The sequence below is a fragment of the Plecotus auritus genome, assembly GCF_963455305.1.
Source record: "Plecotus auritus genome assembly, chromosome: 6".
In the NCBI taxonomy this organism is placed as follows: Eukaryota; Metazoa; Chordata; class Mammalia; order Chiroptera; family Vespertilionidae; genus Plecotus; species Plecotus auritus.
The window spans coordinates 80,147,384-80,162,871 of NC_137773.1; the positions used below are offsets into that span (position 1 = coordinate 80,147,384).

The window sequence follows — 15,488 nt, forward strand, 5'->3', positions numbered from 1 at the left end:
CCTCTTGAAAGTAGTCTTTAAAAAAATTTTTATTGAATTTTTTTCAATTTTTAGGGGGCGACATTGATTAATATCATAGGCAGTCTTTTATGTCAAAGATTTTCAGAGATGGAAAACAGACTATTTCAAAGATGGAAAATATAATTGCACACAAATTCTTTCACGTTTAAATAAAACCTGCTCATTTTAATTTCCACTCATGGAGATAAACAAAACATAACTTTAAAATGTTTTAAAGATAACTTTAAATGAAAAGCTACTCTATATGTATAAACAACATGGTAACTGAATATTATTACTTATGGATCATAAGTACCCTACCTACACAAGTAAATACCCTATTGTTAGGGCTATAGGTAACCAACTCAGAATAAAGTCTCGGAATCTTGTATAAAATGCTAACATACATTATTAAAACACTAAACTCATTTCAATTGTTACTTTATAATATATATACAACAGAACAGATACTTTAATAGATGTACACTATGATATTTACATATATATGTATATATATATATATCTACATATAAATATATTAATAGATGCATTTAAAAAATATTAACATGTGAAATGGGTCATCATTCTAAAGTTAAGAGCTTTAAAGTCCTTCCTAAAATGTTATATTCAACGATCTGTTGAGAATTCATATTCTAGTTTCCCATTCAGGTTTTTTACCCTGATCAATTAAAAAACGAAAAAAAGTAACAGTTACTTTATTTTTTATTGTTTCTTAACAAGTTGATCAGGCTTTCTTATAATTTAATCAATTTCTACAAAAAATTTTCTTTATGTACCTTGAAATTACTAAAAGTTAAGTTGTGTGGACACATGGGTTATGAAATTTGAAAAATACATCTTATAATTGAGTGCTAATAGAAGTTGGGAAATGTGAGTATGCAAGAGGTGAATTACTAGTATATAAGGTGGGGCAAAAGTAGGTTTACAGTTGTTTGTATGGAAAATAATAAAATTATTAATAAATAATAATATAAGAATAAACTGTATTTTGCATACTCACAACTGTAAACCTAAGTTTGTCCAATGTTGTATATGATATACTAATATGTAGAAATGGAGGCAGGAAGGCATTCAGGTACCAAGTAACTATTCTCCCCACCTAGAGACCACCAAATTCAATACACTAAAATATGACCACAGTGTTGTGCAATCAGCAAGGGCAGTGTAGCCCTAAATGAGCACATGACACTCAGAAAGATCCACTGCTCAAAAATTTCTCTAACATTCTACCAAATAAAAATTCATTTGTTTAGTAACAGGCAAATATCATGAGAGTTGGAAAGGGGGACTTAGCCCATTAAGGCATTTGCACTTTGTCTTAAATTACATTAACCATTGTTCCTATAATCTTATTGATATCAACAGATATCAAAAATTTATTTACAGAGGCAACAGACAAAAGTGGAACATTGGCAATAAAGACATGAGTTAGAATTCAGACTCTGCCACTTAAAATTTACCATTTTCTTGAGTCAATTATTTAATTTTTGTCAATCTCAATTTCTCTGCTCCACCTCACAGCATGGTTGTAATGATTAAACTGAGAACAGACATGCAATAAACTTCTCCCTCCAACCTAATAATTATGATCAGTGGGCACAAAAGAACAATGTAGGCATGGGTGAGGGCACAATGGCAGAGGACCACAGAGAGCCAGAAGGTCAATGAAATCCCTAGTTGATTAGAGGACACCAAAGTAGTAGTTGTAAGAAACTGAAGCAGAGCAGAGATAATGAAGAAAATCAAGTGTCCTAACTATGCAACAAAATGGTAGCATGTAAATTAAATGCTGATAACAATATATAAACATGTATGTAATTAATGAGGAAACATGAATGTGTGTAATTGCAGGATTTAAGTACAAATCCTAGTCATTGCTAAAGAGATTTTCTGTTTATTTTAAAGACATACTTGAATTACAGTAAAATGTCAACTTATAAACTAATAGTCAAGTTTTAGACCTTGGCCAATCTTCCAGAGCCTTCTGTTAAAAAGAAACTTTTCCCAAACTTGTTGTTAGTCTAATACACGTATGGGAATTAACTGCCTTAACTCCAAACAAATTAACCAGTAACTATTTATATGGAACTCAAATCTTCCAAAACCTGTACTGCCAAATATACTACTCTTATTACATAGTCTAGCCCAGTGGTCGGCAAACTCATTAGTCAACAGAGCGGCAAACCGCGGCTTGTGAGCCGCATGTGGCTCGCGAGCGGCAGTTTGCCGGCCACTGGCCTGGCTCACCTGTAATCCTTTTAAGACAAAACACACCTTGCCTATTCTACCATTTACTATTCCCTTACCTTTATATAAGGTCGCTATATTTCAAAAGACAGGCTATCTCTTAAGGTTTAGCTCAAATTCATCATCCACTTAACAGATTATGCCCTCACCATGTACCAAGGACAGTTCAGATCCTAGAGACACAACAGTAGAAAACTCATGGTTGCTGCTCTCAAAGTGTCCCAGGTCCAGTGTGAAATCATTTCTACCTGCCTCTGTTGAAAGTGAACTTCTTCTTTTCTCAGTGTTTAAAATCCTAAGTGCTTTAACTTACCTTACAATAAATAACATTAAACATATATATGTGGCACCTATTGCTAAAATTAGAACTTTACCTTCTTAGGAGTAAAAACTGTATTTTTTTCTTCAAAAGAACACTGCTTTTTATATAATAGGAGCTTAAAATTGTTTGATGGAGTTATTGGAGGGAAAACTCCAAACTGTATATATTCTATATCATGATAAAATCACCTTATCCCTTAGAAAAAGTACTTACAATAAATTTAAGGAATAGAAAGTGTCTGTTAGCAATGCAGAAAATTCAGATGTTAGCAATTACAACCATAAAGAGAAAGCTAACCTTTGCTTTGACAGAGAGAATGGAAAACGCTTATCAAACAGCAAAGTGATAGGGCTGAAGTTGAAAAGAGAAAATTTGAATTAAAACATAAAATTTGAAATTTTTCTTTCATCTCCAAAGTGGGCAGGGGGAAATCACAGTTCTTATAGGTAAGTAGCTGAAATACAGTTTATTACTTAAAACCAATATAAGAACAGACATTTTGGGGACTCTGAATAAGCAAAGGAACCAACCTCATTAATTCCTCCACTTTATCATCTACATCTAGGTCCTCTTCTGAGGCTTCAAAACTGTATGACCTCTGACCAATGCTGTTCACATGGTAGCGAGTCGGTGACATCTTTCCATTGGATGTGGACAATCGCTCGTTATTCTCCCTCCCATTTTGATTGGTAGTGCAAGGCTGTGGGGAGGTATCATAACTGTTGCTAGGCGATGGGGACATTCCCGAATGCTGGGTCTGTGTGGAAGCTGTAGCTGTAGAGGAAGATGCTGGAACATTGTTGGTACTATTCCCATATGAACTTCCTCCATAGCTGGACCTTCTTCCAAACTTGTCACTATGCTCTTGATCAAGACGGTCCAAAGTTTCCAAGGCATGGAGGATTTCATGTTTAGTCATTCCAGTACGCCGAAGGCGCTGAAGCAGATCTATCTGTTCTATTGTAAATCTGGGTTCATCTGTATAGTGAGACATGGTTTCCAACAAACTGGAAAAAAAAAAAAAATTAGTCCCTTTATTTACAATATCTATTAAAAAATCATTATAGAGAATGCCCAGAAGATGCTGCACTTCTTCACTGAAAATGTTTAAGACATTACTATTATAATGACCCCAAATTTCCATTATGGCAGTAATACCAAAACAACAGATTATGTAAATACACTATTAAATTCAGGCTATGTAATTACTCATAGGTGTTTTTCCATCTCAAGTGTATTATTCTACATTAGAGTATTAATAGAAAGTTGCTGAAAAACAGATGTATTATCTTGTTTTGCTAAATATCAACAAAACTGACCTAGGAACTCTATAAATTCATTTACTGTAAACAAACTATTTGATATGTTAAACTCAAGCAAATACTAATAACCAGCAAAAACACTTAAATAGAAAAGTAAGAGAGGTACATAAAAAAACTTACTAAGCACCATTTTATCCACCATTTAGAAATTTCATATTTTATCTCTGTAATGCATTCTGTTGATATCCTGAGAAATAGACTGTTCATGGTTATAGCCAAACTGAACTATTCATTCTTGGAAATTGCTCCTACATTATGTTTTCTTTAACTAACACAAGATACTGTAGCCCATCAGAAAATGTTTCAGAGTTAATGATAATATAGTCATGTCCCACAGCACTGGTCAACAATGGACCACATATATGATAGTATCCCAGAAGATTATCACCTACTGACATCGTAGCATGGTAATAGCCTTCGTAATGTTGTGAAGCAATGCATTACTCCTGTGTTTGTGGTGATGCTGGTGCAAACAAACCTACTGCATTACCAGTCGTATAAAAATGTAGCAATACAATTATGCACAGTAGATAATGCCTGATTATGATGATAAACAACCATGTTACTGACTTGTGTATTTACTATACTATATTTTATTTTATCATTATTTTAGAGCGTACTCTTTCTACTTATAAAAAAAGAAAGTTTGCTGTAAACAGTATGCAGTATTACCATGGCAGCAGCTTCATATATCTCATGTTTACAGTTTCTTGAATGCATCATTTTCTCTTGTGCTGTTTTGTACAGTAACATGCTGTATAGGCTTGTAACCTAGGAGTAATAAGCTATCCCATACAGCCTAGGTGTGTAGTAGGCTATATCATCTAGGTCTGTGTAAGTTCATTCTACAATCCTATATAATGAGAGGAATATGCTAATTATTCCTTATGCCCTGAGGCCTAACGACCAACTGTGTAAAGACCAGATCACAGATCTGCAGGAGGCTGGGACAGCGAACTTCGAGAGGGAAGCGGAGAGCTACAGGATGGGGCAGGGCAGCAAGCTATGGGGGGAGGAGGGAGCAAAAGGAAGGTGGGGCAGCGGGCCAAGAGCTACAGGAGGTGGCAGCGACCTACAGGCGCACGGATTCGTGCACAGGGTTACTAGTATTCACATTACAGTGAAATCGCCTAACAACAAATTTCTCAGAATGTATCTCCATAGTTGGCGCATGACTTTTTCAAGTTCAAGGGAGTTGTTAAGTATCATAAAAAAATAAAAATAAAAAATAAAAACCCGCGCTTTTCTATTTAAGGTGTTTTAAAGTGGTAATTTCTTCTATTTTTATAGTTCTAGTGCCAAATTGTATACACAGGCTCTCAATTAATTGTTTGCTGATAGAAATAAATGTCAAGACATTTTCTCATCCTTTCCAGGTAAACATACACTCTGGGCCAGTTTTGCTAAGCCACTGGAGATGTTCCTTCAACTCTCTACATTAAAAATTTATTAAACATTCACATCTAAGAAGGCAATGAGCAAGAATTTCATATAATGTAATCTCACTTAATCCTCACAACAACCTTCTGTGATAAATACTTTATTTTATTGTAAATCGACTGATTGATTATTGAGGAAACTAAGGCTCAGAGTGGTTTGGTACCTTGTAAAAAGTCTGATTAAGAAGCAGAAGAAAGATTTAAACCTAGATCTTACTGACTACAATATCATACGTCATTCTGCTTTCCAATATAGGTACTTACTGGAATCATATGATTTGGGATATAGGCTACTGTACTCTTTTAAGTTTCCAATTAAAACCACTTAGATAAAACTGCTCTACTAACAACAACTAGGGGTTCTAGTAAGTTTTTTATATTTAAAATCTTTGCTTCATCTAGAGTTTATATTTACTTAATTAGTGTAAATGGATTTGAGCTTTATTGTCCCCCAAAAAGGATAGCTGGTTGTCCAATATGCTTTACTGAGTAATATGTCTCTTTTCTTTTTAAAAAAATATATTTTATTGATTTTTTACAGAGAGGAAGGGAGAGGGATAAAGAGTTAGAAATATCGATGAGAGAGAAACAACCATCAGCTGCCTCCTGACCCTCCCCACTGGATATATGCCTGAAACCAAGGTACATGCCCCTGACTGGAATCGAATCTGGGACCCTTCAGTCCGCAGGCTGACGCTCTAGCCACTGAGCCAAACCGGTTAGGGCTATGTCTCTTTTCTTGTAACATATTACTTATTTTTTATATACAAAATTTCCACACAAACTGTACCTAACCTTTAGATTCTCTAGTCTATTACATTGATTATTTTGTCTTTCAAATACTTCTAAAAATAAGCAGATAGAAATCTAGAATTTTTATGTGAAATCATTCTAGTTTTAGAGACAGGCTCATTAAGAATAAAAACACATACATTTTGTGGATTCAAAAGAACATGTTTCAGGGCATTTGTGACCATAGCCACAGTATCTGCTTTATACGTATATACATTATCTTCTGCATTCTTGAATACTCATAAAAGTCCTTATTTTCATGATTATTATATTCTTCCTTGATGGCCTATGTTTTTTCCTCCAGCCATTTTATAATAAAAAATTGTAAACATACAGACAAGTTTAAATATATTTATAGTGACCCTATAGATTTTACCATTAACACTTTACTTTCTTTATCATATATCTATCCATTCCCTTATGCATCCATCCCTCTACTCATCTTATTTCTTTATGCATTTCAAATCAGTTCTAGACATCTGTACACTTCTCCCCTAAATACTTCCACATGCATATCATTGACTAGAGCTCAGTATTTGTTCAGGTTTTATTTATTTTGAGGTCGACTTTTCATAAAAGCAAACACACAAATCTATGTTTACCTTTCTATGAGTTTTGAGAAGACGACACACAGGTGAAATTCAAATCTCTATGGAGATACAGCATGCTGCCATCACTCCAGGAATTTCCCTCATTTCTTCCCTTTTCTTCAGTGGCAACCACGGCTCAGATTTTTTTTCCCCACCAGGAATTACTTTGGTCTGTTCTAGATAACCATATAAATGGAATTTCTATGTACACTTTCATGTAAGGTTTCTTTCACTGAGCATAAAGTTTTTGAGATTCATCTATAATGTTTTAAGTATCAATAGTTTGTTCCCTGTTTATTTCTGAGTAGTACTTCGTTCTATGAATATAACACAGGTTTGTTTATCCACCCTATTTTAGACACTTGGACTATTTCCAATTACTACCTATTCTAAATGCTCTGGCTATTATAATTATACTCTACTAATTTTCTTGCTAACTTAATATACCCCCTCTAATATATTATTACCTACCTGGTTGGGTCAGAAGAGAAAACTTTCAACCAGAGTAACTCATTTACTTTTTCTACTGACCAATTGCAAAAGAACAGTACACCTTGCTTAAAACAAATAATCGGTTATTAAAATATTCTGTGTTCTATGCTAGTTACATTACACAGGTGTATTCACTGTGAAACTTCACAAAGTTGCACACTACTGATTTGTGCATTTTTCAATAGATATGTTATACTTAAAGTCTGTTGAAAAAACCGTATGAACATTTTCCTAATGGTTTATAAGAGACACTTAACACTTTAGTTTCTATCAAGTGCTTATTAGTAGTCCTCCTTTACCCACAGTTTTGCTTTCTGCTGGTTCAGTTACCCGTGATCAACTAAGGTCCCAAAATATTAAAGGAAAAATACCATAAATAAATAATTCATAAGTTTAACCTAGATGTCATTCTAAGAAGCATGATGAAATCTTGCACAATCCTGCCCCATCCTGCCTGGGACGTGAATCATCTCTTTGCCAGAGTCCACACTTAAAAGACTACCAGGCCACTCACTCATTAGTCACTTAGTATCCAGCTTAATATCTGACTGTCAGGTATCTCAGTGCTTGTGTTCAAGAAACATTTTGCTTACTACAGGCCCAAAGTGCAAGAGCAGTGATGCTGACAATTGGGAGCTACCAAAGAAGCTGTAAAGTGCTTTCTTGAAGTGAAAAGGTGAAACGTTTTCAGCTTAGTATACTAAGGTTCCTAAGATCTAGGATAAAAATGAAAATTCTTATCAGTGAAATTGAGAGGGTAAAAGGAATTTGTGCTAATCTGCTAAGAGAGACTACATTCACACAACTTTTATTATATTGTTACAATTGTTCTATTTTATTATTTGTTACTGTTGTTAATCTATTACTGTGTCTAATTTATAAATTAAACTTTTTCATAGGTATGTATGTATAAGAAAAAAAAACATAGTATATATATAGTGTTCAATTCTATCTGTGGTTTCAAGCACCCACTGGGAATCTTGGAAAATATCCTCTGTGGATAAAGGGGGAATACTGTTTATTAATCCTTAATTGCAGGAAGTTATTTTTAAAAGTAGCTGCTGAATCCCTTCAGTAATCCAAATAATATACCTCATAATTTATTAATTTGGTAAACTGAGGTTTCTGTACAATATTCTCTTCCCTTAAAAATGACTTCAGCCTTCATGCTTTTAAAATACTTCATAAACAAACTGGCATGCCCTTACTTTAATTAATTATGAGACTTTGAAAACTGTTTTATTATATGGACCAAAAAACACACCACTCTCCCCGCCCCCCAAAAAAAATCATAATATTGAAGGGGACCAAAGTTTTGTCACCCCAAAATGTACCTTTTTGGATATTGATTTTAAGCTGATTATGAAGAAACAAAGACACTAAAAGAACCTTTGACCCTCCCCATTTCCTGCCTAAGGGAAGTCAGATAGAAAGTCCTGCTTCAAGAAGGGAATCTTTACACACATACTTTAGCATTTTCACCTTAGCGTAATATGAATTAAATATAGTAGACATGCAAAAATCTGTTCTGCTGGATTCTCCCCTTAGTCCCACTGTTTTTGGGTTGCCTGGCAGGAATTTGTCTGCCATGTGTTCCACTCGTTCTTGGCTACCTATGAATTGCCTATTTCCCTTCTAAATCTCAGACCCATGCCCCTTTCTCCTTTGTCCAAAATGGCATATAAACCTCAACTGCTGAATGCCTCTTTGGGTCACATTATGACACCCAGAATGTACATTTATTTAACAAACTTTGAACATTGTGTCCTGTTATTCTGTCTCTGTTAATTTGATTATTGGCCCAGCTAGAAGAATTTAGAAGATGTGAGGAAAAATTATTTTTACAGCCCCACAATACTTTCCTATCTTATTTATGTCAGAACAAATAGTAATATGTACAGTATAACTCTTCATATTTCTCTGTATAGAGTAGCACTTTATATTAGGATGAATGTAAAATAAATTATATGAATTTAACCTGTAACTAAAAAGTATCCATCCTAAAGCTGGTATTAGAACTAAAGATTCCACAGTATCTAAAACAATGTAATATTTTACGTCATTTCAGATTCATTGGCGATGAGACACACTTTTATTCCAAAAGTCATAAAAAGAGATAACAGAAAGGATCCATTAATTTTGTCTGCCTAGAATGCCTCATTGTTTCCAACCACATGTTCTTGGGGCTGCCACTCATAATACTCTCTCTACTTCCTGGCCAGTGGGGGTGGACACATAGGAAAACAAGCCTAGCTCTCTTGAAAATATTTAGGGTAGATTAGCGGACAGTCACTATAACTACGTCCAGTTGCAGGAAGATGTTAATCTGGTACACTCCTCACTATGTGGAAGAATCTAGAGATACAGAGCAAAGAAGAAAGCTTTGCAGTGTTCATGTCCCTTGTTCTAGTAATTTCTAAGCCTCTGCTACATTCCTGCTCTTCTTGTTGTATTAATATGTAAGAGAATAAATTTCCTTTTATGCTTCACCTTGTTTAAATCAGATGTCTGTGCCTTGCACCTAGAGAGATCCCTAATACCAAAAGCTACATCTAAAGTAAAAAGATCTACAATTGCTAGAATGGAATGTATGATCACTATCTAGTAGAATGATAATGGCATAATGGGCAGGATCAAATCATACATATGACACTGGAGGTACAATATTTTACTGAGAAAATGCCCAAGAATAGAAGCTTTCTTGGATATTGACAATAATATCCCAATGTGCATTATTATAAACAAAGGCACACATTCTGTAATTTCCAAATTTTCATTCTCATAATTTACTTACTTTTAGCACATAATCATGCAATTACGGCAGTAAATAACCTACAAAGGTCATCTAAGTCCATGACACCAGCAATTCTTTCATAACAGAAAAAGATAACATATAAGAACAGAATTAATTTTCATATGTAGCACAAGGACTGTTCACAGGATGAGGAACATTTTCTGCTTTAAATTACTAATCTGAATGCAGACTCAGGCCAACAGCAATTGAAAATGTGAGAGAAGAATTTCGACACTGCAATAACACAGAGCATAAAATAACAATTAAATTCAGGAATTGTGGCTCAGTTCTAAAAGACCATACTATCAGATCATAATAGTAAACCTATTTTACAATAAATTTTATCCTTACTTAGATATGTATGTAAACACTTCTTAGAGATAGCATGAGGTCCAGAACACTTTCTTAAACTAAATTCTACACACATGTGGAGCAATAAAGGTGAAAGTACTCACAAATAATTAATCTTGAAAGCATATGCATAAAAAATGACATTACTTCCTTACTTGTAATTCATCAACACTTAATGATACTTTATTGCATAACACAGCATTTTTTCCAGCTTGATTCTGCTGTCTTTATCTTTTTATCCAGAATGACTAGGCGAAAGTGGTCTAGTCATAAGTTAACTTTGTATTGATTACATGGTATTTACTGCATGATAATTTAACACATTCTAGAGTCAATCATAATATTCATCAACTAAGGATGTACTCAGGCCCTTCTTACTATTTATAGCATTCTTACATTTCCCTCTTTCACAATTAATATTAAGCATCAAAGGAGTGGCAGTCTTAAAGTAAGAAAATGCCAAGAAGAAATGAACATTTACTAGGGACTGAGCTTGACAGTATGGTAAATGATTCCATAATTTAAACCAACAGAACTGATAAAAGCATAAGAATAGAGGCTATGACAGTAGATAACAATATAATAAAAAAAACATTGAGAAAAACAGGACTATATTCCAATGTGTCAATCACACTTTAATAGATATTTTAAATCACCACTAAGACTGAGATTTCTTTGTATGCTTGGGGGGGAAATCCAAGTAAAAACACACAAGTTTATAGAGGGGGGAGATATAGATTTAAATGTGGAATCAGAGAACTGGAGACCATTTAGACAAAAATCATTAATACAGCTAAGATTTATTGAGTGCTTGATATGTGTCAGACCCTGTATGAGACACACAGGATGCAACAAGGAACATATCAGGCAAAAAATCCTGGCCTAATGATGCTTATATTCTAATGGCTATAAGAATAGCCATCCTATATAATAAAAGAGTAATATGCAGATTGACCATCACTCCAACACACAAATGGCTGCCCCCTGTGGCCAAATATGGCCGCCCCCATGTGGACACAAGATGGCCACCACAAGATGGCCGGCAGGGGAGAGCAGTTGGAAGGGACCAGGCCTGCAAGGGAGGGCAGTTGGGGGCGATCAGGCCTGCAGAGAAGGACAGTTGTGGGGAACTAGGCCTGCAGGGGAGGGCAGCTAGAGGGGGACCAGGACTGCAGGGGAGGGCAGTTTGGAGGAACCAGGCCAGCAGTGGAGAGCAGTTAGGGGTGACCGGGCCAGCAGGGGATGACAGTTGGGGTGACCAGGCCTGCAGGGGAGGGCAGTTAGGGGTGACCAGGCCATCAGGGGAGGGCAGTTAGGGGCAATCAGGTCAGCAGGGGAACAACAGTTAGGCATCGATCAGGCTGGCAGGCAGAAGCAGTTAGGGGCAATCAGGCAGGCAGGCAGGCAGGCAGGCGAGCGGTTGGGAGCCAGCACTGCTGGATTGTGAGAGGGATGTCCGACTGCCCCCGAGGGGTCCCAGATTGGAGAGGGTGCAGGCTGGGCTGAGGGACACAACCCCCCCTTGCATGAATTTCGTGCACCGGGCCTCTAGTTTAAAATAAATCGTTAAAAAAATAAAGGAGTAGGAGTGGGGGGAAATATGCACAAAGCCATGCAGTGCCTTCCCACTTCCCAAGGACACAACTACTTAGCATAAGCTCAGGTTGCAATTTACATCTTCTAGGCCTATTCCAGAAACTTTTCCATATATGATAGTATCAATGAGAGGGAAAGGAAATTTTTTTTTTAATATATTTTATTGATATTTTACAGAGAGGAAGGGAGAGGGACAGAGAGCCAGAAACATCGATGAGAGAGAAACATCGATCAGCTGCCTCCTGCACACCTCCCACTGGGGACGCGCCCGCAACCCAGGCACATGCCCTTGACCGGAATCGAACCAGGGACCCTTCAGTCCGCAGGCCGACGCTCTATCCACTGAGCCAAACCGGTTTCGGCAAGAGGGAAAGGAAATTTTAATGAAAAACCTAAATAATAGGAAAACCAATCTTAATGTCTACTTACTGGTTTATAGAACTGTCAACCAAAACGGAAGGAATTTAATCCAAACAGAAATTGCATCAAATTTTAGAAAATACTTATGCTAAAGGCACTCTGTATGAGACTCTAAAGATGCACTTAATGAGCTAATAGATACTTTATCTTCTCTAATATCTGAAATTCCCGGAATACTTTTATTCAGAGGATTATTTAATATGAACTAGTGGTTACAGTTCATATCCTAGCACAAAAGAACCTTTCAATATAACGCCACTATCTCAATTTGTACCGGTATTTTTGGCCTGACTGGAAAGAAAGGCTAGCAACTACATTAGCTAACAGGCTTAACTACATGATTATCCCCAGTAGGTAAAGGAAATGGCTAAGGTGTTAGGAGTTTGCACATAAAAGGCAGTATTAAGGTAACATGCTTCTAATATTCTGCTTGTCACAAGGAATCTAACACTAGCTCTTTCAAATGGCTAAACATCTATTTCATGTTTCTAGGCTATTAAGCAGATTAAAATAATACACAGAGTAATTTTATGTTCAATTAAAACTTAATGTCAGACTTCAAAGTTAAAAACAGAAATTGTAAAAGAGAAAGCTGATAGATTTGAAAATTCACCAAAGAAATTACAAGATTACGAAAAAAATTCTTTCAATCTACAAATGTCTGCTATCTTTTTTACATAATAATCATAATGACTTGTAACTTTATTAAAAACAATTGAGAAGACAAAAATTAAGAGAAGGACTAGATACTTACACCACTGGGAGGGAATTGAGCATACTTTACATGAGGTGAAGCAATATCCTTTCTAGAGATGATCAGCGCTATTTACCATTCTGCAAATAAAGACAGAAAATCCAGAATTAGTTGTTAATCAAGTAATGAATTAAAATTTTAATTATATAACTCAAGGATATGAACATTTAACATCAGTTAATCATGTCTTTAAAATTATTTTGAAATAAGACATTGGTTTAAAGCAAAATTTTAAAAATAGAAAAATACTAGTGATCACTTTCAAAATTATTCACTTGGAAAAAGTATTGAGCCTGGCACGCATAGCATAGTGGTTAAGCATCGACCTATGAATCAGAAGTCATGGTTCGATTCCCAGTCAGGGCATATGCCCAGTTGTGGGCTTGATACCCAGTGTGGGGTGTGCTAGAGGCAGCCAATAAATGATTCTCTCTCATCATTGGTGTTTCTATCTCTCCCTTCCTCTTTGAAATCAATAAAAATATGTTTTTTTAGAAAACATAATGAAAATCAAACCCCTGAGTGTTTTCTTCTGTTACCAGACACCATCCTAATAAACACACACACACACACACACACACACACACACACACACACACACATATATATAATAGTGACATTCAAGATAACTCTTTGATAATAACATCAGTGCATTTATGTAGAGTCCTTTAAACAAAATCATACCACAGCATGATTGCAGCTAAAGGTCTTAACTGTGTGGTAGATTCTGGGGTATCATTCCAAATATATTATTTTACTGCTAGCCAAATGTTGAGTGACTTTATTTCTCTAAGTCTCAATTTCCTCATCAATCAAACAGGGATAATAGATAACTAATTCAACAAGCTACACAAAGTTAAAACATTTTCAAAATAGTGGTGATGAAGTACTTCACAAACTATCGAGTAGCAGGGGCTATTACCACCAATTTTAAAAACGAATACCTATACTGCATTTAGATTACAGAATACTGTGTACATTAATAATGAAAGGACTGAGTCTAGTACTTTCATTTTCTGATTAGCATTCTACTACTTTATTCTCCATTCAGACACTTTGACCCCTTTCAATTCAGACATAGATCTTAACAAAAAAATGAAATCTACTATTTATGGTTTAGGAGCTAAAGATCATGTATTACTGCCTGAACGTATTAGCAGTTTCAAACCACAATCTATAGAGGCAAATATTTCCATTAACTCAAAGTTAAGAATATAAATTAGACAAAAGTTAAAAATGTTGATGTCAAAAACTTGCACATTAAAATACACATTCAGCACTGAACTATATTAAGCAAGATCAAAATGTCTAACAGTAACTAATGATATATGCGAAATGTTCAGAGTGAAGTTAGAAACCTTTCACATTTGGGTATCTTAAATTGTAGCTTTAATGAAGTTCCTGCTGTACTTAATTTTCTTGCTGACTTAAGAAATACCTGTCCTAAAAAAGTAGATACAAAGTACAAAGAAATCTACTGAAAACGTTGCTGATTGCATTTCCTAGACAAAACAGCAACACCAAGCCACAAAACTGGTTACTGGTCAATACACAGTTTTCACTCTTGCTCAAATTCAGTTAAAATATACTGAAGTAGTTAGGTAGGCTGGCATTGGCATAAGGTTATCAGTAAGATATGATCCCAGCAGTATAGGGGCTTATTAAACTACTAGAGGCCCAGTGCACGAAATTCGTGCATGGTGGGGGGGGGGGGAGGTGTCCCAGTGGGATCGGGCCTAAACGGCAGTCAGACATCCCTCTCACAATCCAGGACTGCTGGCTCCCAACCGTTTGCCTGCCTGCCCGCCTGATTGCCCCTAACCGCTTCTGCCTGCCAGCCTGATCAACCCCTAACCACTCCCTTGCCAGACTGATTGATGCCTAAATGCTCCCCTACCAGCCCGATTGCCCCTAACTGCCCTCCTCTGCCAGCCTGGTCACCCTTAACTGTCCTCCCCTGCCAGCCTGGTCGCCCATAACTGCCCTCCTCTGCAAGCCTGGTCTCCCCCAACTGCCCTCCCCTGCTGGCCTGATCACCCACAACTGCCCTCCCCTGCTGGTCCGGTAACCCCTAACTGCCTTCCCTTGCTGGCCTGGTTGCCCCGAACTGCCCTCCCCTGCCGGCCCGGTCACCCCCAACCACCCTCCCCTGCTGGCCTGGTCCTCCACAACTGCCCTCCCCTGTAGGCTTAGGTCCCTCCCAACTGTCCTTTCTTTCAGGGCTGGTCTCCCCCAACTGCCCTCCCCTGCTGGCCATCTTGTGGCAGCCATCTTGTGTCCACATGGGGGCAGCCATCTTGTGTGTTGGAGTGATGGTTAATTTGCATATTACTCTTTTATTAGATGGG

General features: G+C 36.5%; 1 protein-coding gene across 13 annotated transcripts in view; it reads right to left on the reverse strand.

The window, feature by feature from the left end:
• Positions 1–15,488, reverse strand: part of HMBOX1 (homeobox containing 1) — a 199,686-nt gene that overhangs the window by 115,504 nt on the left and 68,694 nt on the right. For all 13 annotated transcript variants that reach the window (XM_080674637.1, XM_080674639.1, XM_080674638.1 and 10 more), the window contains 2 exons: positions 13,141–13,220; positions 3,121–3,597 (listed from right to left, as the gene is read on the reverse strand). In XM_080674637.1, coding sequence (XP_080530763.1) covers positions 3,121–3,597; positions 13,141–13,163 — 500 coding nt within the window. In that variant the 5' untranslated portion in view covers positions 13,164–13,220. The remainder of the gene's footprint in view (positions 1–3,120; positions 3,598–13,140; positions 13,221–15,488) is intronic.